The 23,405-nt window shown below is 33.9% G+C and overlaps 2 protein-coding genes across 2 annotated transcripts; one reads left to right on the top strand and one right to left on the bottom strand.

The window, feature by feature from the left end:
- The first annotated feature begins 4,510 nt into the window (after positions 1-4,510).
- LOC129810096 (uncharacterized) lies at positions 4,511-15,769 on the top strand. The gene is made up of 7 exons (XM_055860358.1): positions 4,511-5,333; positions 5,541-5,673; positions 9,955-10,042; positions 10,110-10,291; positions 10,760-10,889; positions 14,316-15,202; positions 15,263-15,769. Exons 1-7 carry the CDS (start codon positions 5,288-5,290, stop codon positions 15,588-15,590), a joined length of 1,794 nt encoding a protein of 597 aa, XP_055716333.1. The 5' UTR covers positions 4,511-5,287; the 3' UTR covers positions 15,591-15,769.
- Positions 15,770-19,235: 3,466 nt separating this feature from the next.
- Positions 19,236-19,989, bottom strand: LOC129810097 (attacin-B-like). Its single transcript, XM_055860359.1, has one exon. The coding sequence runs from the start codon at positions 19,888-19,890 to the stop codon at positions 19,342-19,344; it is 549 nt and encodes a 182-aa protein (XP_055716334.1). The 5' UTR covers positions 19,891-19,989; the 3' UTR covers positions 19,236-19,341.
- Between the last annotated feature and the right edge of the window lie 3,416 nt (positions 19,990-23,405).

The raw sequence follows: 23,405 nt of genomic DNA, 5'->3' as shown, positions 1-23,405 counted from the left end.
ACTGAATTTATGTGAGATTAAATTGCACTTTGAATCAAATTCCCGTAATTTCTCACAAATCTTAGTGGTAACATACTTCCTTTTCATTTTATACGATCATACATTCAGGAAGTAGCACATAAATATGATTTTCATTCGTCCAGAATACGAAATTTTTAACACAACCCTACAATTGACATTTTGAATCCAACCGGCGTTCGAATTTGAGAGATTCAGATTTGAGAGACTCTACTGTACTAGCATTTCTTAACATAAAATCCCGAAGTGGCATTTACGCCAATTTCTTTTTTTTATTTAATATGTACAGAGAATTTATTTGGCTTAATTTTTCTATTACAACAAGATTCAATAAATTTTATATCAATAATAAATAACGAAAAAAACTAAAAAGCGATATTTCTGTCAAACTTTAAAGTGTTAAGAAGTGTTTTGATCTGTTTTGGAGCTGAACATTACAAGAAAGCTTAAACATCTGAAATTTGATAATATTTTTTTGCCTAATTGCATATTCAAAATATGCTTAAGGTAAACGAAAAAATGTAGGTCAATCAAGTATATACCCAACTCAATGTTCAATCGTATCTTCACTCTAAGTTCGACAAAATGATAAACTCCGTCTTTAAAATTAAATTAATCGAAATGATCATTTGCTATAAGGATTTTGGTGAGCTTCCGTCGCTAGTTTTTGAGAGATTTAAAGAAAATATTTTAATATTACTTTAATTTTCCGAATAATAGAACATTTCTAATGCAAAATTTATTATTTTAATATTCTAGCTTTTGTGAATAGCATAAAAAGTATTTAATTAGTAAACTTGACTTTGTCTTCAGATTCTTCAACTGATATGTTCAACAAATGTTTTAGCCAAGGAATAACATATTTTTTAAGCTTTTAAAATGAATCCAAAAGAGTTAACTTTACACTTTTACAGCTTTCAGAAGTAAAGAAAAACAAACGCAAAAAGGACAAAAAAACAAAGGCAGTGAAAATTTAAATAAAAAAGAAAAAAATATTTTTTTTTATGTTTACAGAGTCAAAGAACATGTATTTATGCATTTAAATAAGGTAAAGTGCCCTCGCTCGACCGGTTCCTCGTCTCGAGCGGTAGATTTATTTATTCAATTTATTTATATTTGCTATAATATTTTGCGTATGATCTAACATTAATAGGTCAATCATTCCATGAATAATACGAACCAGTGGCAAATTCATAGAAATTGACGAAATTGACCATCAAACATTCAAAAATTGACCCAAAGTTATTAAACAGGAATCAATTTTTTGTTTTTTTTCGAATTACGTAGATACTACACTTTGATCTTAGCCGTTAGGCCGAGAAGCGAATGAATTACGTAGATATCTCGTGGAATTAAATCAAAAGTTATACTAAGCAGGCATCAATTTTTTAATTTTTTTTTTTTTTGAATTACGTAGATATCTCTTGGAATTAAATCAAAAGTTACTAAGCAGGCATCAATTTTTTAACTTTTTTACCACCAATTGTCTTCATAGATCTCATTAAACGTCTAAAATTTTAAGGAATCCGAGCAAGAATTAAATTAACTTAAAAAACAAATAAAAAAATTTATGTGTTTATAGCTCTGGCACACCTTTTAGATCAAGAAAATTTTATAAAATCAAAATTCAGGTCCCTTTCATTCCCAAACTTTATGCATAAGTCCATCCCATTCTTTCGCACTCCTCTTTTTCTTTTAAGCATCACACCATTCAATTCAATTAGTTTTATCTAATTTTGAGAGCAAAAGGGTGATACAAACATGCGAAACGTTTGAGAATCAACGGTATAGTGAATTTTGATTTCCTGAAATTGTTTTGATCCAAAAGGTGTGCCGGAGCTACTACTGAATAATTTGTATATCCGTAACTCGAATTTGTTGTCCGTTTACGATTTTTTTAAGTTATAATCCAACAGAATTAGGGTAAATTAAGCTAATTCAAACCTGCTCCAAATGGAAATTTTTCGCTACTCCAAATGGAAACGTCATTTTTTCCCTGATAAATACAGTACTAAATTATTATATTTATATATTTTCTATACCACACTTTCATTATTTAGCTCATTTTGCTCCAAATAAAGCAAAAATCTATTAATATTCTCAAATTTTAATTTCTTAATTTCTCAGAAAAATTAAAAGTGTATCTTTTTACCATCGAATTTTTCATTGATCGACCATGTTTTCCAATGAAAAACACAATAAGGTGACTGTTATTCGTTTTATTTAACATTTATGTATAATTTCTGGCTAATTTTAGTTAAATTAAGTGCTATAATCTTTATTATTAACGGTACGTGAAGTTTTCAAATGAAATAATTACTTATTTCGTGAACAAAAAGGGGTTTTCTGAAGTATCTGCAAATGCCGGAAATATGATGTTTTTTGGAGAGATTTTCTTATTGTTTTAAAAGAGAAAGGAGAATAGACCAGGAATAAGAACAAATCCTGCACTCAGGAGCAACTTAACAAGATTTTAGAAGCCTTTCGTCGTGGTTTCACTTACACTGTTTGTCTCCAATTAGAAACTTTCCCTTGTCTCCATTTGGATTAATATGTTTCCAATAGAAGCATTTTACGCTCGCGTATTTTTCTTGTATTTAAGAAGTTTTCAAATTATATCTAAGAATTTTCACTAAACAGTAACATTCTAGAAGAGTCAAGAAGCAAATTTATGTAAGTCTCTTCAGAAAATGTGTTGAATCTTCTGTCAAAATTAAAGCGTCTGGAAATGGTTATGAATTAGGACATTTACCCTAGCTTTATTTTTATTTCACACCGAAGACACAGTTTTGAGAATTTCCACAAAATCATAGCTCGAAAAACGCATTTCCTTTCGTGCCTCCGGCACCCCTTTTAGATCGCTAAACTTTCATGAAATCAAAATTCGCGTCCTTTCCTTTCTCAAAAAATTTGCATAAGTCTATCCTACTCTTTCGACACCAAATTGTACTGGACTAAATTTAATTTGGTCTGATGTTCAAAAGAAGGTGAATAGTGCGAAAGAGTGGGATAGACTTATGCAAATAGTTTGAGAAGGAAAAGGATGTGAATTTGGATTTCATGAAATTTTCTTGATCTAAAAGGTGTGCCGGAGCCATAAACAATAAAGTTCGACAAATTTGTAAAGCAGTAAATTACCGTAAATGAACTATAGAAAGCATTCCAGATTTTCTATGAGCTTGTGAAAAAAATGTAATATTCGTTTTGACAAATTTTACCCCTGTCTCCCCTATTTAATTTCATAGGGCTTCAAAGATTGAATTATCCATCATTGTATAAAAAAGCATGTCTACAAATCTCGCTTCCGAGAAGGTCAAGTTCATTCTTCTTTAAGTTGTATACCGCTTTATTGTTTATTATTACTATTAACATGATTCATATATACAGATGCAGGGGAATATGGGGTAGTTTCAACTGAAGTATTTTTTTAAGTTATTTGCAAAACTTTTAAGAATTATATTATGCTAAATCTAAATAGTTTCTCTTATTTAGCACGTTTTCTAAACATAATAATTTATTATATCGAATTTTATATTTTTAAAAATTTTGCATTCTAAAACTGCCCTACCCTCTGCTACGTGAATGATCAACAAGCTAAACACGTGTACTGAGCTTTTTCTAATTTAAAACTAGTCATAGCATATAGTATTGCAAAAATTTACATAGTCTGCTGAGATTTTTTACGAAATTATTGACAATTGCTTCTTAGTCGCAGTCACAGTAAACAGGAATGGGGAATGTTTTGTTTTTTTCAGTAAACAAAAACTTTGCATCGCCTACGTCTTACTTATAACCTTACTACTGTATTTAAACAAGCCGGTTACGCTCCTACATTGATTGCTCGAATTGAGTTAATCTTATCTAAAAACAAAAATTTTCAAAAAAATTGTGTTATCAATTTGTTATTGCGCTGCTTAATATGCTTCCTGAAGCTTTTCGCTTTTATAAAGTGAGATCAATTGCAAGTTCATAAACTTCAACTTAGCACTGATTTTCGCTTAAAAATCTGAAGTGAAGATCATTCGTAAATCTGGCAGTTTGAACTCAAGTTTGCGTTAATGATCTAATTTCCTATTGCCTCGAATTTCAAGATGCAGAAAATTTTAATAGATTTTGCGTTTAAGTGACTCATGATGCAGTAGGAGTTTTCTTAAGTCTTTTTTTTTTTTTGAAGAGATATGACATAGTAAATAAATTTGTATTGCCATGCAATTATCTCACCTATATTTAAATTAAAAGGTTTCCATGCAAATTCAGATAAAGTGACAAGTGTCCGTCCAGGGAAACTTGTTATTCCCATCACACGTGTCATCGTGAATGTTATCGCTGTATTAATTAGAATTTTTTTTAAATGATTTTTCAAATCGAGATTTTTTCTTCTTCTTCTGAAGTTGGGCAGTACTTTCGATGATTGTATGGGTACTCTACACTCTCATAGGGCTTATCAAATGGTTTTTCTGTTTCAACATATGACATTTTCATAAGGCACACTTTATAAATATCTCGGGTCTCTGTGAGTGTAATAACAAGGGGACGGCATATGTGATCGCAACTAAATACTACAAAAGTTGTGAGAAAAAGTAAAATCAGTCCTCACAAAGCCACTTTAATGTGAACATCTCCGATTGGAGAGACCCAGTGAAGTTATTCCGACATTTTCATATTACATTTTTCCTATCTCTCTGTGTCACTTATCAGTTATGACATGGGGTGAAATCGGCATAATAAAAAAGTTACTCTTAATTTAAATCTTGTGTATATAGTTTGACTTTTTTCCACGTGCACCCGCTCTTTAGTTCATTTTAAAACAAAACAAGGTGCTCAAAAAAAAACTGCAAGAACTGCTGTTAAAATCCAGTTGTTCGCATCATCAACTTGGTAGCGCGAGATATTTTGTCTGGAGATATAAAGATCGGAGAGTGCTCTTAAGATTATATTCAGTGCTATATACCGTGTTGGACAATAAATTAAGTGAAATTTACAGCCATCATAACATTTAATGAGTGTTTAAGTATTTGATTAAGAAAGTGTATTATCAACTAAATTGTCACAGTTTCTGTAAATACCCGTTCATAATACTGCAATTCCTTGGGAATAGGAGTATTTTATTGTTGAAGATAAACCTACCGCTTTAGTCATAGATAGACACTCAATCAGATCGTTTCTAGTAGTTACATCAACGCCCCTATACTGATATTTCTAAAACCAAAATTTAAAAATCCAAATAAAAGTGCAAGAAAAAAGTGTGTTATGCCCTAAGAAATCATCAATGAGAATGGAGTCCCGTGATGCCGAATCCCTACGTCCTCTGCAAGGTAATAACTCCGGAAAAGCCTTATTCTTCTTCAACTCAAACACTCAAAAGGAGATGTTTGATATTAAATTGAAGATAAAAGTCTTCCACACTTTGTTTAATTTTAGATATATAAAATTTTCTCGTGTTGTTTGTGAAGAAATTCTATTTATATTTCGCCCTCACTTTATTGTTCTCCCAAATTTCATATTGTATCATCCCATCCTAGATGGATTCTCGCTCAAATTCACATCGAATATACGCAAAACTAAATCATGGACTGGACCGAAAAAAGTCATCAGACTCCTTCTTCTTGGAATTATCATGCCAGGAATATTAATCTCAGTTCCAATTTATTTAAGGTATGTCTTTTACAAATCCTATATTATTTGCTTTTTTTCTACGCAATTTGTTTTAAACTTGATCTACCACTTCAAAAGTTCACCGGTTTCATTGGCTAACAAGGCCATACAGATATTGGAATCATTTGACCATTTTTACACAGTCAATAAATTCAGATAAGATGCCCCCTACTCTCTAACTTAATAATTTCCTATTGCCAAGTTACTTTTTTCAAAGATATTTTGTGAAAAAAGAAAATCCTGAGGAATGATTCAATTATTTGGGAAACGTTTTGTGAAACCCGAGAAACCCTTGAAAACATACGCGAAACACCAGAAACCAGAAACCTATATTACTTTAAAAAAAAGTGAATGAATCACCCCTTGGAAAACTTAAGAAAAACAAAACAAGTTTCAAACTGAATTCAAGTAAATTTTAGATCACTTTTCACTATTAATTGCGCTCTTTTTGCAAATATATTTCTGAGAAACTAAGAGATAATAATACAACTGCACTTTGGACCTTTAGGACATGTAGGATTTGAAAGCATGTTTAAAAAATCTTTGTTTTTCCAAGCTGACAAATAAAGAAATTAAGCATCTGTGAGAATCTTCTGTACAGTAGCCCGGGTCACAAAGGGTTCACAATTATTATCTCAAGCGCTAAAAGATAAACTTATGCCCTTAAATTGAGCAGACGTAGAGCACGCAAATATTCACAATTCTGAATTTTGCATGGTTAATTATGTAAACACATTAGCATAGCACTATCATAAAGAAATTTAATGGAAATAGGGTAAAGTGGTACAAGTTGGACAATGGTACAAGTTGGACAGGGCTTTTTTTCTTGATAAATTTAGTACTTCATTTTTATTTGTACATTTTTAATTCTTTATGATGCTGGCACACGGCACACCTTTTCAATTGAGTGAAATTCAATCGATTGAAATTTTATCTCTCACTCTTTCAAACTGAAATCAGATAAACGCATCTCTTTCTGTCAAATGAAAATTCAAATTCAAATTGAAAATGAAATTGAAATTTCAATCTTCATTTGACAGAAAGAGACAAACATATGTTATTTCAGTTTGAAAGAGTAAGAGGTAAAATTTCAATCGATTGAATTTCACTCAATTGAAAAGGTGTGCCAGCGCCATTAGTTTTATAATTTGGTTCCTTGTGCTTAAAAACAAATTTTGTACTGCATTTATCAAAAAAAAAACAATGTCCAACTTGTAACGCTATGTCCAAATTATATCACTTTACCCTAAATGTTTGTAAAAAAAACAATGCTCAACAAATGATGTTACGAACAAAGTTTGTGAAAAAGAATAAACTTTTACAAATTTTATATTGGGTCATACGCTTTACGTACATTTCGAAAGTCTCCAGTATAGGAATTCACAATCATTTAGGAATAATTATTATAATTATCATCATTTTCAACCGCTTATCCCTATTGGGGTCGCGAACAAATTTACGAACAATTTAACGATTTTTTCGATTGACCATACGGCATTCTGATTTTATTGGATAAACGAACCATTATGGGGCATTTTCCAAGACTCACGGGTGCAAAATACAGTGGTATGCATTTGAAAATACCCACTAATACACAGCCCGTGAAGCTCTACATAGGTACTAGAAGCTTTAAATACCATAAAAGCTTTCAAGCTCTACCCATTGTTCTTCTTATCATTAAATAATAATCATGGTCAAATGATTTACGAAAACATATATCTTAATTACGTAATATTCAAAGTCTTTCTTACCCTAAAAATTCAAAGTTCAAATATATCTACAGTAATACGGTTTTCAGTAATTTCAGTAATAAAAGTTTTAATAAGCAGTAGAAATTTTCGGAGGGAAGCTCCGTCCGAGTCTTAATAATAATTAAAACGATTTTTTCAAAATCAAATAAAACAAATTATTTTACTATAATTTTTTAAAGACACTTTAGTTAGATTATTAACTCAAAAACAATAGTTATAGAAAAGTTCTGAAAAAATAAGTTTAAATTAAGTTCACGACCGTTTGATGGTTTTAGTACACAGCACAGCGAGGCATGGGGAAAAAAGTAGAGATAACAACCAACACAAAGAAATGTCGATAATGCAGAACCAATTAAAAATAGTAAAGTACTAAAAAAATGTTCATTTTTAATTGTAATAGCACTATAAGTCCATTTTAAGAAAATAAAGGATTTCTAAAATAGGAGCAGTTATTGTGATATTAAGAATCAATTGGACCAATTATTTTCTACAATTATCTAATTACTTTAAATTTTTAATTATTGATAATAATGTCAAAATTTTCTGAAAAACCTCGCTTATTGAGAAACTACAGCATTTAAGCTCTAAGGCCTGAAGTCCGTATTATATGGACATGTCAACTTTACCCTAATAGTGCTTGACTGCTGTAATTTCTTATCAATCAAGATTTTTTGAAAACAATGACCTGTTAGAGATTTACAAAAACTGGTCTAAACCTTTAGTTTGAAGACCACTTTTAAACCTTCGATAAATAGTCTGCTAGATCAGTAACTGTGGTAACGGCTTTTGCTTTGTGTCTATATTCGTTGTAAACGTCACTTCCCAAGAAGCAATTTTTTCTTAATATAGTCTTATAGAATTCCTTAAGTAAGGCACTATAGAACTAAAAAACTTTTTATTTGCTTATAACGCTCTTGGTTCCATCACTGAGATTTACTATAAGTAAAGTGGCGCACTATTAAGGATCTTAAGAGCTTCTATAGGAATTTCAACAGAAAATTCTCACTTTAAGTCTTTTAAAAGTGCACTAAAAGACTTGTTTAATACTTGGTTCTATAAGGCAGCTATTTTGCTTCTTGGGTTAAGCGATCATTAACATTTTATAAATTGACATAGTAAGATTTAAATGTGATCATAAGTATTTTTAAGATTTTTGGAAATCTGTTTTAGATATTAGATTCCTACGGATTGTCAATAAAGTATACAACGTTTATAAATTATGACTCACGGTGATCAATGCAATATCCCATCAATTTTAAGATAAATCATGGAGCTAAAAATTTAAAATTTTAAAGTAAGATTAATCTAAGTACTTTCGTACTTTCTAAGTACTTTTGTACTTTTAGATTAATGTAGATGGATATGAATAAATAATTAAATTAAATAAATAAATTTGAAAGGCTTAGTTAGAAAATCACAAATTTCCCAAAGCTTACTCCAACTTCGAAAACGCTTTACCTTGCAAATATTAAAAATTTCGATCGTTTTAATTTCAAATCTTAATATTCGTGTTTATACCTTTTAAATATTGAAAGTTAAACAAAAAAACTTACTTAATAGAAAATATTTAATTTAAAAAATAAGTAGTATTAACCTTTCGTCTTCGTCTTTGGAGCTTTCAAATTACCGTTTTTGGATTTTTTTTGCATTTTTGTTTGATTGTGAATCAATGCTCTTTGGGTTTTTTAACAGTTGCGAATTCATCCCGCATTACACTGATATTTGCATCTTCCGTGAGATCGTGCATTATAAGCCTATGGATAGCATGAGTCAAAAAGTCCTGATTTTTTATGTCAACTTTAATGTTCAGGCTTTCTTTATATCATAATTAATGAGATACCCCGTACGTTACTTTCGAGTAAAATTGGGTAAATTGGAATCATTTCTAATTCGGAATTTAAAGATTTTCTCACTGTTTTTAATGGATAAAGAAGTACTCTTGAGAGTAAAACGGGTTGAATTGGGCTAAACCTCTTAACCTTAGGTCTAAAACTCGTATAAGGCTTGTACTTCTTCGTAGTCATTTTTTTCTCTGCCCATCGAAAGAAGAAATAAGAAAATCCTAAATTCCAATTCCAAAACGATTCTAAATTTCCCCATTTTAGCCCTTTCAGCCTGATAATCTTTAAAGAAGATATTTTCAAAGTATTAAAACTTGAACTGCTCCACTTTCCCCTATCCATTGTGTAGCTATAATGATTTTCCCCAAAAATGAAGTCTCTTATTTTAGAAGTTAATCGTCTTTTTACCAAACAAAGCACACTTGCATTTTCCGCAACATTTTACTAAATTTATTTTAAGTAAACAACATTGTTGCATTTTGCTTGTCAATACACTTGCGGACTTTGATATTTGGGATAACTTTCCGAATATGTGTATTGAGAGAATTTCCCACACTCCTCAGACATTATATAAGACAAACATTTTGCACTAAATAGGGGGCTTTAGAATCTCCGTGTCTTATCATCTTTCTCAATCTGCTAAACGATATTCCCTCTAATATATTCCTTTTAAATCAATATTGCTTTAGGTATCGTGTGTATGATGCCCAGCTATATCCACTGGGAATTTCAGATATGCGTCTTATCGACAGTAAAGTCTCAACGACGTGGTGCCAAGTAAGTTTTAAAATATGTTGCATGTGTACATCATTATCCACATTATTGTATTCCAATGGACTTTCAGAGGCAAATCGTGAAGGCAAATATCTCCTTCAATGCATTTCTCATGCCAAATCTACCAACAATCTCCAAAGATCGATTACCGGTTAACATGACACGGCATCTTCTGCTCGATGACGACATGAAAGAATACTGGGGATTTTATCTTCTCAAAGGATCCACTGTTACAGTTTCCAGTTGTTCGAGGTATGATAAAAATTAACCAATTTATGGCACTTGTGTAGACACAATGATTAACTCTGACGTTGTGCAATTTTGCACTTGGATAAATTTATTGCCATTTTATTAGAGATGCAAACGCAATAACAGGCTCATGAACTCATTAGATTAAATCAAATACAACGGTCATTTGGTGAGATCTTTCTAAAATCCTGGGAATAATATCGCACTCTTCTACCAGACATCCCTCCCCGTTACAGTCGTAAAATTTCCATTTATGATTTTATACTTCAGCTGATACCATTGAAAAAAAGAATCGAAATAATTACGTCGTCATCATGCTCTCAATTTTATTGCGATCATGTATCTCTTAAGTACTTAATTACTCCTCCAACTGATAGCGCGTGCACTTGATCATTTTTATTGTGCGGAAAATCTTCTCTAACAACCATGGTCTTTTCTATGAATTTTACTAATTGACTACAACAATTTCAGATGGCCCGGAGCATCGCTCATCTTAATTAGAGGTCATAGGCATCTTCACGAGTGTGCTTACATTGGTGACGATTCGTCTGAAGAGGAGGATGAACTCCAGGAAATTGAATTGGAGCTTGAGAAAAAGGAAGTAAGTCGATTTAATTCATCGTCGGATAGGCAATCAAAGCATCAAAGGCATTAAAAAATAGACACTTTTTGTGAAATTTAGAAAATTTTATTTAAACAATTACTTGATTCTTAGAGTGTTATAGGCGTTATAGGCATTTGTTCCAATTAGCTGTTTCATCTGAGAAAAAATTAAATCACGATCAGAAAACTAGAACCCCCAGGACCTTTGTGATTCGGACTAATTGATTTTGATCATTTTACATGCTTTAGAAAGGTCAAACATTAAAACCTCTAGAAAAAAAGCAAAATTCTAAAATTAATGATAAAAGAACTCCCTTGATAAACGAGGGTCTTCAAAGTAGGGTAGAATTTGAAATTTCTTTAAGGGGTTACATGGGTCTCTCAGGTTAAAAAAAAACAATTTTTTATTCTTTTTTTTGAAAAATATTTTCTGAAAATGTCAAGTCAATCAGAGTAAAACTCTCGGAGGTAGAGCAGTTTTATGGCCTCTACACATTGGGAGCAATTTTTGTCAAAAATTGCTTTTTTGAAGGAAATTACCTGCAGCGTTGTAGGGGGAAACGTCAAATTTCTGTCAAAAACGCAATTTTTGACGAAAATATCTCCTAATGTGTAGACGCCTTTAGTTATTCATTCCGCCCGCGCGGGCATATTGTTGTAAATGTAAAATCTTAAACGCGTTTTTCTCCAAACACCGTTTTACAATGCGGTAGTCAAGATTACTCAGAGTCTACTGAACCGATCTTTCTGAAATTTTGCATACTTATTTTGAGAAGTATTATCTACTGTTTGAACGAATAATTTGCACTTCCTTTAATCAGAATAATTTTTACAATACAAAATGTGTTAAAAAATAGGGTAAAGTTGATACTTTTTTACAAAAACTTTGCAAAAAATCTAAATTTTGTTTTTTTCAAAAATCCTTCGTTCATCCAGGGGTCCAACTAATCCTCTAATAGAGTATATTTGGTTTCTTAATTTCGGATGAACCTACTGGGAGAAATCCTTCCTACCGCAAAGTCTGTTTTTTGAGGAATGGTTCCGATAATCAGCTACCAACAGTCGAATTTTCAATTTTTTTTTTAAATTTTGTTCTACAGTTATTCTTTCATATCCCAAAAGTTAGAATTTCTAAAATATTTTCAACACAATAAATTATTATCAGAAAAAAAGACCTATTTTTTACCTAAAAGACCTATGTAACCCCTTAAATCCTATTTTGATGTTCAAACTTTGTTGGTATAATGAAAATTTAAAAATTATACTACTGTAAGAGTATTTTGAAGTTTGAAAATTATTTAATTGAATTTTTCAGTTCTCACTTAGTGATTTTTTGCTTCATTTAAAATTTTCATAAATTTATATTATATCGTCAAGTCTAAAAAACCGGGGGCATAATCTTATAGATGGACCTGTAATAAACAAAAAGATTGTTTTCGTTTGAAGTTTTTGTTTGCAACAAGTTTACGTTGAAGAATTTCCCAACTTAAAAAATGAAAAACGACGATGATATTCCTAACTGATCCTAAAACGTATTAAAGACCGAGTTAAGTAATAAATGATGAATACTGAAAAATCGTACATTTCTCAAAAATTAAAATTGTAATAAATTTTTTATAAGATTCCAGAAATTGCTACCGAAACGCTACTATTCAATATTTGTTCTACTAATTGAAATCTTAGTTTTGCAGAATGCTCAATTTCGTTATTTTTCAAGGCATGTTACTAAAATTGGTTTACGTTTAATTGATCTATGACAGTGTCTACAAAAATTCCGAAAAGTCGAAGTCCCGACAAGGCAAAATCCTAATGGGTCGAAATCCCAAATTGATCAAAATCCCGAAAAGTCTAAATCCCAAAAACCAAATCCCGAATGGTCAAAATCCTGAAAGAGACAAAATTAAGAAATTAGGGACTTTGCCTCCAACAACCAAGGATGCAGTCGTGGAAATAGATATGACACTTTTAAGAATTCGAGATTTTGGCTTTTTCGAGATATTGGGTTTTTCGGAATTTTAAAATATTCAGGATTTTAGTGTTCGGGATTTTGGTTTTCCGATATTTTGACCCATTCAGGATTTTGGCTGTTTGGCATTTCAAACCGTTCGGGATTTTGGCTTTCGAGATTTCGGCATTCAGTTTCATGACTTTGGCTTTCAAGATTTTGGCTCTTCTTAATTTTGTTTTTTGGGATTTTGGCTTTCAGAATATTGGCATTTAGATTCAAGACTGGCTTTCAGGATTTTCGCTCTTCGGGATTTTTGTTTTTGGGATTTTGACCCATTCGGGATTTTGGCTTTCGGGATTTTTGGCTCTCAGGATTTTGGCATTTAGATTCATGACTTTGGCTTTCAAGATTTTGGCTCTTCTTAATTTTGTTTTTTGGGATTTTGGCTTTCAGAATATTGGCATTTAGATTCAAGACTGGCTTTCAGGATTTTCGCTCTTCGGGATTTTTGTTTTTGGGATTTTGACCCATTCGGGATTTTGGCTTTCGGGATTTTTGGCTCTCAGGATTTTGGCATTTAGATTCATGACTTTGGCTTTCAAGATTTTGGCTCTTCTTAATTTTGTTTTTTGGGATTTTGGCTTTCAGAATATTGGCATTTAGATTCAAGACTGGCTTTCAGGATTTTCGCTCTTCGGGATTTTTGTTTTTGGGATTTTGACCCATTCGGGATTTTGGCTTTCGGGATTTTTGGCTCTCAGGATTTTGGCATTTAGATTCATGACTTTGGCTTTCAAGATTTTAGCTCTTCTTAATTTTGTTTTGTTTTTTTTTTTGGGGATTTTGACCCATTCGGGATCTTGGCTTTCGGGATTTTTGGACACTTCAGAAAATGAAAAAATTGCACGTCGCGTTTTTTTAAGCCTATTTGAGATAAACAAGTTGTCGGGGGAAAATTAAGATTATGTTAATGATAATAATGCAATTTTAGGGTATCCCGAAACGATACCAATTGGTATTCTCCAACCGTTTGGCTTCTAGTTCTGGAAACATACAAACGAACCTCTCAAACTAATTCAAATTTACCCCAATTGGATAAGAAATGAATCCTCTTCCAAGAACTGCTTAGAAGTCATATAATTGAATTCTCGATAAAAATTTATAATAGGTTCATAACCGGCTCAAATCCGATTATGATTGATTCAGACTTGTCCAAGATTCCAAGACCTTTCCAACCAACCTAAACTTGGACAAATCGGTTCAGAAATACACTTTCTACAATATTTTAAACCACTAACTTTGAAACATCATTAAGAGGAATTACGCAATGCTATTATTTTTTAGGCAATAATGAAAACGGAATTGAGAAGCTCTATTTACTTTCCTTTTAAACTTTTTTTGTGTGTATCTGCCGAGTGTTAAATGGTACTTTCAAATCCAATAAACAGATATTCCTTTTGTCAAATTACTTTGCAGAAAGAAGGTGATTTTGCTCCATCAAACCGTGTAGACATGCTCAAAAGAGCTAAGCCCGAGGTTGCATTTCACGATCCTGTGGCACAAGAAAATGCCAATAAATTTGCATTAAAACGCAATAGGAAGGCGTCTGCTGAGACATCTGAGGATTCTGATATCACAGCAAAAGAAATGAAAGAATTACTGAGTCAATTGGTGTACAAGGCCGAAAGATCAAAACCAAACAAGACAATCTCAACAGAGAACACAAGAGACAATGCTGAGCCAGAAAAAGTTGCATCAAACAGGGAATTCGTGAATGACCCGAAGCACGATCATGCCAAAGAGGACAGAGATAGGGAACAAAAACCACAGACATCGTCAGAAGTCTTTGATGAATTGCTGCATAAACTAAGAAACATGGGACTCAGAGGACGGAAGATTCTTCGGGAATTGCAAACGGAATTGGTGGAAAAAGTTGGTGATCAAGTCTCGACATCTGACATCAAATTGGCTTTCGGTGTTAGAGATAAGATCACGAAGGACAGACAGAAAGATCCTGAGATTGAGAGTGAATTTGAAACTCTCCTGCGAAAACGACGTGATATTATTTTTAAGACAGCTTTTGGAGATGACTTGTCCCAAGACGACGAAGAAAAGAATTCGGCCCTAGAAGAAGGCTTCGTCCCAGACGGACATGCTGATCATCACTACGTTCTCAATGAAACCACCCTCAATGACAAATCAAACTCAGAATTTTGGTCATCATTCTCATCGAGTGAAGAGGCCCTACTGAACTGTGCCGGTCTGATCTTAAGCCTACCCCTAACACCTCATCGAGATTGTGACCGAAGGAAGCCTGAGTCCAAGATAAATGGAGCAAGCTACGCCAATACGATCACCTACACGTAAGCACCTACCATACCGTTTAGAAGATTAGACAGTCCTAACTTTTCCCTCCTTAACAGAGTTCCTCGAAGCGGATATTACTTCTTCGTCTTCAACAGTGAAAACGAGGTTCAGCAGAACTACATTCGAGTTAGATTCGATCTCCACAAGATCATCTACAACGTCACTCATCCAATGGCTGTTTGTAACCAAACCACAGAGCAGTGCTCCCTACCATTGGACTTCCTCAGTAACGAAAAGGTAGTACTTGAATTGCCAATGAAGGAAAAATCATCTCAGTCAAATGAAGAATATGTTTTTGTATCTGAATGTGAACCCAGAACAGCCATCTATCTCCTATGCGTCCTAGCTGTTCCCTTCTTTATCCTTCTATTTGCTTTTCAGTGACTATTGACCCTATTGCTCAAAATTTTGTACCTGAATGGTCATTATGGTAACCGCTTTAAGATAAACTAAACTTTTAAGAATTGATTTTAGACTTGGACATGAAAAATGTAAAGCTTTAAAATTCAATGTTGATCAAACAGGGATTAGAGTTCAAAATAAAAAGACCTTGTATTAGTAAATTGCTGTTGCAGAAATACTTCAAGTTTAAAAATTTAAATAAAAAAAATCAAAAATCGTAATTGGAAAATCGAAAGCATATTTCAGGGATATAGAGCAACTCACAAGTGCAATACGGCTGTAAAATTGTATCCTCATAATAGAAATATTCAATCGATTTATCAAAACCTTAAAACCACTTCACACTTTAAATAAATATAGAGGTATTGAAAAAAGGGGCAATGAGGCAAACAAATAGGGCTTCAGTCTGATTCTGGTTGTGACCTACCAATTACATCGGTTTCAGACTTAAACTGAGAGGGATTAACCGTATTCCAGAGTGTTATGTACTGGTACGAGGACTGTACCGATCTTTGGATTTGAAAATCCGAATAAAACCTATTTAGAATACCTATTCAGATCTGAAAATATTCTTCTCAAATACCAGCCGACATTACTTCAAATTTTCGCCCCCGCCTTACTAAAGTCCTGGCTACGCCCTTGGCTGACGGTCCTTAATTTTTAAACAGAATCAATGAATTTTAAGAGTCCGAAAGGTTATTTACCTTGAATTTGTCCTGTGGGCGACTTTGGCCCCTTCCTGTTCGTAAGCTTTTCTTTAATTCTATCAATTAAGGATGGCCTTTACCGATTCGATATTACCATTATCTGATCGGTTATGGCCGTTCTTACACATTAGAATTACGAACAGTAGGGGGCAAAATCACCGACGAAGGACAAAGTCACCCGCATTTACGGTACTCTTGATCTCCTGCATTCTAAATTGAATTTCTTAAAGATGCTCTCCTATTCCGAAAAAAATTAAATTATCCCGCTCAGATCTGAAGAGGTATTCGGAACGATCGATTAGCGTGATTAGTAAATTTTTCACTCATTGTTAATTCGGTTACGATACTGGTTCATCCCCTAGTTTTTCCGAAATTACTCAACACGTGCAAGTCTGAAATCGATGGAATTTCAAATCCTCGAAATTCAAATCCTCATCGAATCGTGAGTAATAAACGGTTTCCCCAGAATCCTTCCAAAAAGAATCGTAGTTCAAGAGGATGCCTTTCATCAAAGTACTTGAATGAAAGAGATCCTTTCTTGAAATATCACAATAGTCACTATAGTGATCCATTTAGACTTAGAAGGCAGTGATACAACAATTCGAACCTTTCAAAGGGATTAACACTTAAGCGTACACTTCGGGCCGGAAAACTATAAGTAATTAACTAGGAATTATTAAGGATGCTTTTCACCAAAAACATCCTTAACGGACAAACATGTATTTGTCCGTTGTCCCCTGCTTCATGCGGAACAGGGGACTTGATGTCGACAAGTCCGCTTGCCATTGACGTGCCCGTTTTTGGGTAAGACAAACTTGATTTTAGGCCTCGACACGATTAATAATAACCAAAAGTACTTGAACGAAAGCGATCCTTGCTTATCCAAACAGTGATACTGTTATCAACTCTGTCATTTCAAAGAGATTAACACTTTGGCGTATACTTCTGGAGAGAAAATTATACGCAATTAATAAGGAATTAATAAGAATGCCTTTCATCAAACCATTTAAATTGAACTGATTCTTCTTTATAATGACACTATAGTGGTCCATTTTGAGGGTTCCAGGCAATGATTAACTAAATAGAACACTCTGCAAAAAAATAAGAGTAGTTGCGTTTTAGAAGCCTAACTAGCAGAAGTAAAACTAGAGCTATTGGGGAAACTCTCCGGGGGAGCTCCTTTGGTGCACTGCTCTGTCTCTGTACCATTTTGCCTGTTTGATAGAAAAAACACCTTAGTATGGGATGCTTCTTTTAGGATTACTCTGTATCTGGAATATTTTACTGCTCGAACTCCACGGAGAGAGCAGTATATATAATCCCTTGATTTCTACCCCCCCCCCGCCCCGAAATTTCCAGCTTCCACCCCCTGAGGACCACTTTTCTCAACAAATTTTCGCGTTTCAGACGATTTCTGAGAAATGTCGTTACATTGTTTGTCAATCTGTACGTCTGTCTGTCCGGCTGTCGCCAGCTCTAGAGGCCAAACGATAAGAGATAGCGACTGAGGACCTTCGGTGGACAACCCCCATAACTCGACCCAAGGATTGTTAACATGCCAATCATTTTCTCCCACTCCTTCCCTACCCCTGATTTTTTTGGATTGGCTCGAAAACGCGTGGTGCAATTTTTTTCATTTTTGAAGATGTTTTAGAGATTACCCAGGTGGACAATTGACCATGTGCAAAAATGCCGTTGAATCATTCCTAACAACGGTTTTTCAAGGTCAAATGTTAAAAAAACTCTAGGGGGAAGTGGGGCGCCTTTGAAAGTGGGGTACCTTTGAAATTGGGATTTTTCACCTATTTTCAAATAAAATTGAGCCTTATCGTGATATAATTTAGCTGTTCAAACAGATTGAGAAGGTAAATTACGTTATGATATGTCTATATTCAATTTAAAAATAGGATAAAAATTTCAATTTCAAAAGTGCCCCACTTTCAAAGGTGCCCCACTTCCCCCTATAGAGCGCATTTATCAACCAAATTGAGCCATGTTTAAGCTCGTTGGAAAGGTCTTGGAATTTCCGGCAAAACTGAACCGGTTCCAATCAGTTTTGAATCGGTAATGAACCAGTCCATAACCGTTGACTAAGTTTCATACGAAATTCAATTAAATTACACCTGATGTGTATTTAGGATGTTTTAAGGATATTTAGGTATTTAGGATGTTTTTTTTAGAAATGTTTTAAGTGATTTAAAATCTGTTCAAATCGGTTGTGAACCGATTATGAAAAGATAAGTAATTTTTGTCCGAAAATTAATTTTATTACTCTTAAAACAATTTTGGGGGATCTTTTGAGTGATTTATGAATCGGTTTAAATCTGGTAAGAACCGGTAGATAGTAAATGATGCGAAAGTACTTTTGAGTGATGACATCTAAGTCGCAAGTTTCGAGCACTTCCCAAAGCCTGGAACGCTTTGATACCCCTTTTTTAAGTAAGACGGTCTAGATTTTGCAATTGTATTTTCTTCTTTTTTAAATCCCAGAATATCGCACAGTTCTAAGACTCTTGACGTAAAATAAATCAGAGTGATGAAATTGGTTAGAAAAGCGATCCCTTTAAAAGTTCCATGTAAACCATTTAAAAGTAATAACTCAAAATTTGATATTTTCAGAAAGTATCAAAAAGGTCAATCAGTAAATGATCAAAATCATCAAAATGGACCTTTATGGCCTTCTTAATTGCCTTAATTTTTCAATATGTCCATATTTGAAGTGTGAACCGGATTTAAAAACATAAAAATATTAATTGCGTGATCTTCAATCCATTAAATTTTGCAAAAGTTTTGAAAGTAAAACATGCAAAACCCGATTGGAGAAATCGATTTAAGGCTAGTTCAAGTCGATGAGATGAATTTTTGCATCTTGGCGTAATATGATTGTAAGACTACCCAATAGCATCGGAAAAGACTGGTATTTTGTTACAAAAAATTGTTGAATAAATTTATTTTACTAAAAATGTTCATTTGTTTTATTTACATGTAAAATTATGGCCAAAAAGTTTCTTTCAGTTTGTTAAAATTTAGAAACGATGTGAAAGTCCCAGACCGACGTTGTAGTTTGGCTTGGATGTGCCGAAGGGACCTCCGAAGTGACGCTGGTAGCCTCCAGTAGCGTCCAGGGATGTCCTTCCATTGGGACTTCTGTAGAGATTGGCCCTACCTTCGGCACTGAGGCTGGTACCGAACCGATGACTATGTTGGGCATTGACTGAGGCTGATCCTCTTGGTCCTGTGTAATCCAGTCCTCCTCCTACGCTTGTAGGTCCTGTCGGATGCCATTGGCGAGAAACACTTGCATGACCGTCAACTCGGTGTCCCCTGTTCTCATACAGAGTCCCACGAGTTCCAAGAGTTCCCGTCACTCCTCCTCCCTGTCCAGGAGTCACTCCCCCAAATACCGTCTGCCGCCTGACCCGATTTCTAGCCACTGGCAGTGGCACCAAGTACACGACATCCTCAGAGAGATCGACAGGAGCATACTCCTCAATATCCTCAATTTCAGGATATTCAAAGGAGTACGCAGCAGAAATGGCACAGGCAAGAACGAACACAACTTTCACTGAGATCATTTTGAATTGAGATTCTTTGGATTTCGAAAGAACTTTTCACTTTTACAACTCTCGAGAGTCTGAATACTAACTGATGATTGATCTCCTAAAGATCCCAACTTTATATACCCAAATGCAGACTACAAAAAATGGCGCAATCTAAGAAAAATCCCCTTCTTGATCAAAGAGACTGTCTAGAATTATCATAGCTACGCAGGGAATCACCGGATTGGGGATTCCTCCACTTGCAATTACTCGAAGAATCCCAAACGCATTGATTGAAGCATTATCAGTTTTTTCCCGCGCAAAATTAGAGTGAAATGACCTCATCTCGCGACAAGGAGCAAAAAAATCATTACTTCATTGAGAGAATTACTGTGCAAAGAGAAGCAAAAGGTGAATGATCATCATTTTAAGCGAGAAAAAATCCTATGGAGAACATTCTACCGATACATCAGAATGTTACGAGCTTTTTCGAATGATAACCTTTGGCTCTTAAAGGTAAGAATTTTGAATTGTGTTTTCCATCTATTTATCTTCAGTAAATTTAACGAAGCAAAAAACACATTAAACAGGAATTATGCAATTAGAATTTCCCAAAACAACTTAAACGGCATATTATTTACAGAGAAATTATTCATAAAGTGCTAATTGGACTTGAACCATCTGAGTTTAAAATATTTTATTTTTTTTTTATTTGATCAGCTTCGAGAAATTAATCTAAAAAAGTAAGAGTATCTGAAATTTTCTTTTGATTGTCACCGTTATCATGCAGCAACTTCCAAAAAAGAAAAGTAAAAATGAGTACATTACGTCTGGTTTATACATGCAAGAACCATATGTCTTGTCCTAATTCAGAGTTAGGCTTTGCTGATAAGAAAGATTGATTGTTGATCTTCCAAATGAACACGCGTTTATTTATCAAATAACATTTTTCATGTAATAAACACCTTTGCAAATTTTTAAAAATATCAGTATTTCTAATATTTTTAAAGTTTCTTTGTAGGTAATGCAATAAGAACTTCCAACTATACCTGTGATTCTTTTAATAAACCTATTATACTGATGCTACGATCAGGCCGTCGATCTGATCCGCAACAATAGGGGGAAGTGGGGCACCTTTGAAATTGGGATTTTTTTTACCTATTTTTAAATAAAATTGAGCTTTATCGTGAAGTAATTTAGCTGCACAAACAGGTTGAGAAGCTAAATTACATTATGATATGGCTCAGTTTCACTTAAATATAGGTGAAAAATCACAATTTCAAAGGTACCCCACTCTCAAAGGTGCCCCACTTCCCCCTATGTGTCTATGTAAGTCTATTTAACTCTTTCGCGTCCCACTTTTATTCAGCAAGTGAATTCATGTAAAATTGAGTTTTTCCTAATGCTTTATGAACAAATATAATAGTTCAGAGGAAATTTTCCATTGTGTGAAAACTTTGAAAAACTCCGGGTCATATATGACCCTATTGTCTGCAAGGGAAGTATACATACCATTTTCAAAATCTATATCACGGGCTTTCTAAGAGTTTTTTTGCTTGAAGTTATTAATTTGACCAAATCCATGGCAAAATGGATTGTTTTGATGAACACTGTACTCCTGGTGTTCAAGGAATCTTCCTGGTAATCCCTTGAACAGTCACTGTCACAATATTTTGAGTGATATTTGGCAAAAATAAACTTATCTACATATTTATTCACACACAATACAATTGCGCAATATGGGACGCTTGCAGAATACTCAGATATAAGATGAAATGTCCATGAGCATGATATTTTCCTTCTGGATTTCACAAAGAAAACCAATGTCCCAACTGTCCCAACTGCATTGTATGCACGAAAAACTGTCATAAACCTTTCCCTTGCCGACAATAGGGTCATATATGACCCAGAAAATTCTACGCGCTTTTCTGGAAATTGAGGGTACTTTATTATATCAAAATATGCAATATACAATCTTTGGATATTCTATTTTGTGTTTCTAAAGAACGTTTGCTGAAAAAAATTAATGAATATAAAAAAAAAATTGAAAAAGAAAAGTCATTTTACAAAGTTCGAAATTCGAGATTTTTGATCTCAAATATTTTCTTTTCCTGAATATCTGGAGTCTTGAGAAAATTAGCCAAGAATCTTACATCCTTCTATTATGATGTCGTGCACAAACCGATAGATTTCAATTAATGTAAATAGTCAAAAAACTGTTTTTTCCCCGGGTCATATATGACCCTAATGACGTGAAAGAGTTAATGTTAGGTGTACAACCAGAGCCCCTTTTGATGCCTTCTACTTTGTGGGATCTCCTCCGGGCCTTATGCCTCTCCTCTGCCCACACCTGTGTGGAGTTGAGATCATTATGGTCCACTCTGAGGTCTGGGAGTGCCGGGATGCAGCCGGGTTTGTCTGCTGTTCGGTGGCGACGGGGGGCTTTGGCCCTAGGACCCTCTGGCAGCGGGGCGCCTAATCGCTCGCTTTGCCTCTCCCAATCCCATATGCTTTTAAAGTGTCTTTTGCTCTATAACTGATTCGCTAAGTTGCCTCATAATTTTTAAATACTACTTCCTTATGAATTTAATGAAATCCCTTTTTCTATGCTTTCTTTACGTAAATGATATTCTATTTTCCCTCGTTGTTTCCCTATTAATGTGTTTATTACAATTCCTTTTGCATTTTAGTTAAATCGTCTTTTATATTATATATATTTTACCCCATTCTATAGTTTCTTTTTGACTCGTCGGCAGCAACACGAACTCCTTCACGGAGTCCAGCTGCTGATCTCCTATCCATTTTTCGCCACGATGACTGTCAATGTTTGGTGTATTTTTTTTATAATTTGTTAATGCTACTTTAATTTGTTTTACACTGTTATAGTTATTTTGTTATGTCACTTATTGTAATAATATCAGCGGCTTATACGACTAGTGATCCGGGATTTTCTACCGTCTTACCCGGTTATTATTATTAATAATCGTATCGAGATATTTATTACAAGGTAATCATTTTTACAATAATGTCATATCCCGTGTTGGAAGAATCTGCTAAGTCCATTGTAGACCATTGTGAAAATGTCTCTTTCTAAACATTCAGATCTTTGCACCGGGCGGGACTCGAACTCACAACAGTGAATCGAGCTGGGGAATCGATCCGCCCAAGAGCCAACGGTCTTGCCTATTGCGCCACTGATTCCCGGTGAAGTCGGTTTTGAAGTCGGCGGCAGACGGAAAAAAGGAGGTTGGCAATAAATTATTATTATTATTACGGCGTTATCACACTTGCACATTAAAATTTTAATGAGATTCACATTAATTGTCGCTTGTGAGTGTCCAAATATGTTATTTGTGTCTTTGAGTCACTTAATATTTGGGGTTTTTCTATTTATTGATAAAGAAGTGGACGGCTTGCAAAAATAAGTTTAAATTTACCTAAAGCATAAATATTTTTCACATTGAAAAATTAAAGAGAAAATCGCATTAATTTTTCGCATTGATGCTATAAATCAATTTATATCAAATTTTGCGGGCCAAGTCTACCTTTTT

The sequence above is a fragment of the Phlebotomus papatasi genome, chromosome 1, assembly GCF_024763615.1.
Source record: "Phlebotomus papatasi isolate M1 chromosome 1, Ppap_2.1, whole genome shotgun sequence".
Taxonomy (NCBI): domain Eukaryota; kingdom Metazoa; phylum Arthropoda; class Insecta; order Diptera; family Psychodidae; genus Phlebotomus; species Phlebotomus papatasi.
Note: the sequence above shows the minus strand (reverse complement) of the source record. Positions and strands in the feature narration are given on the sequence as shown.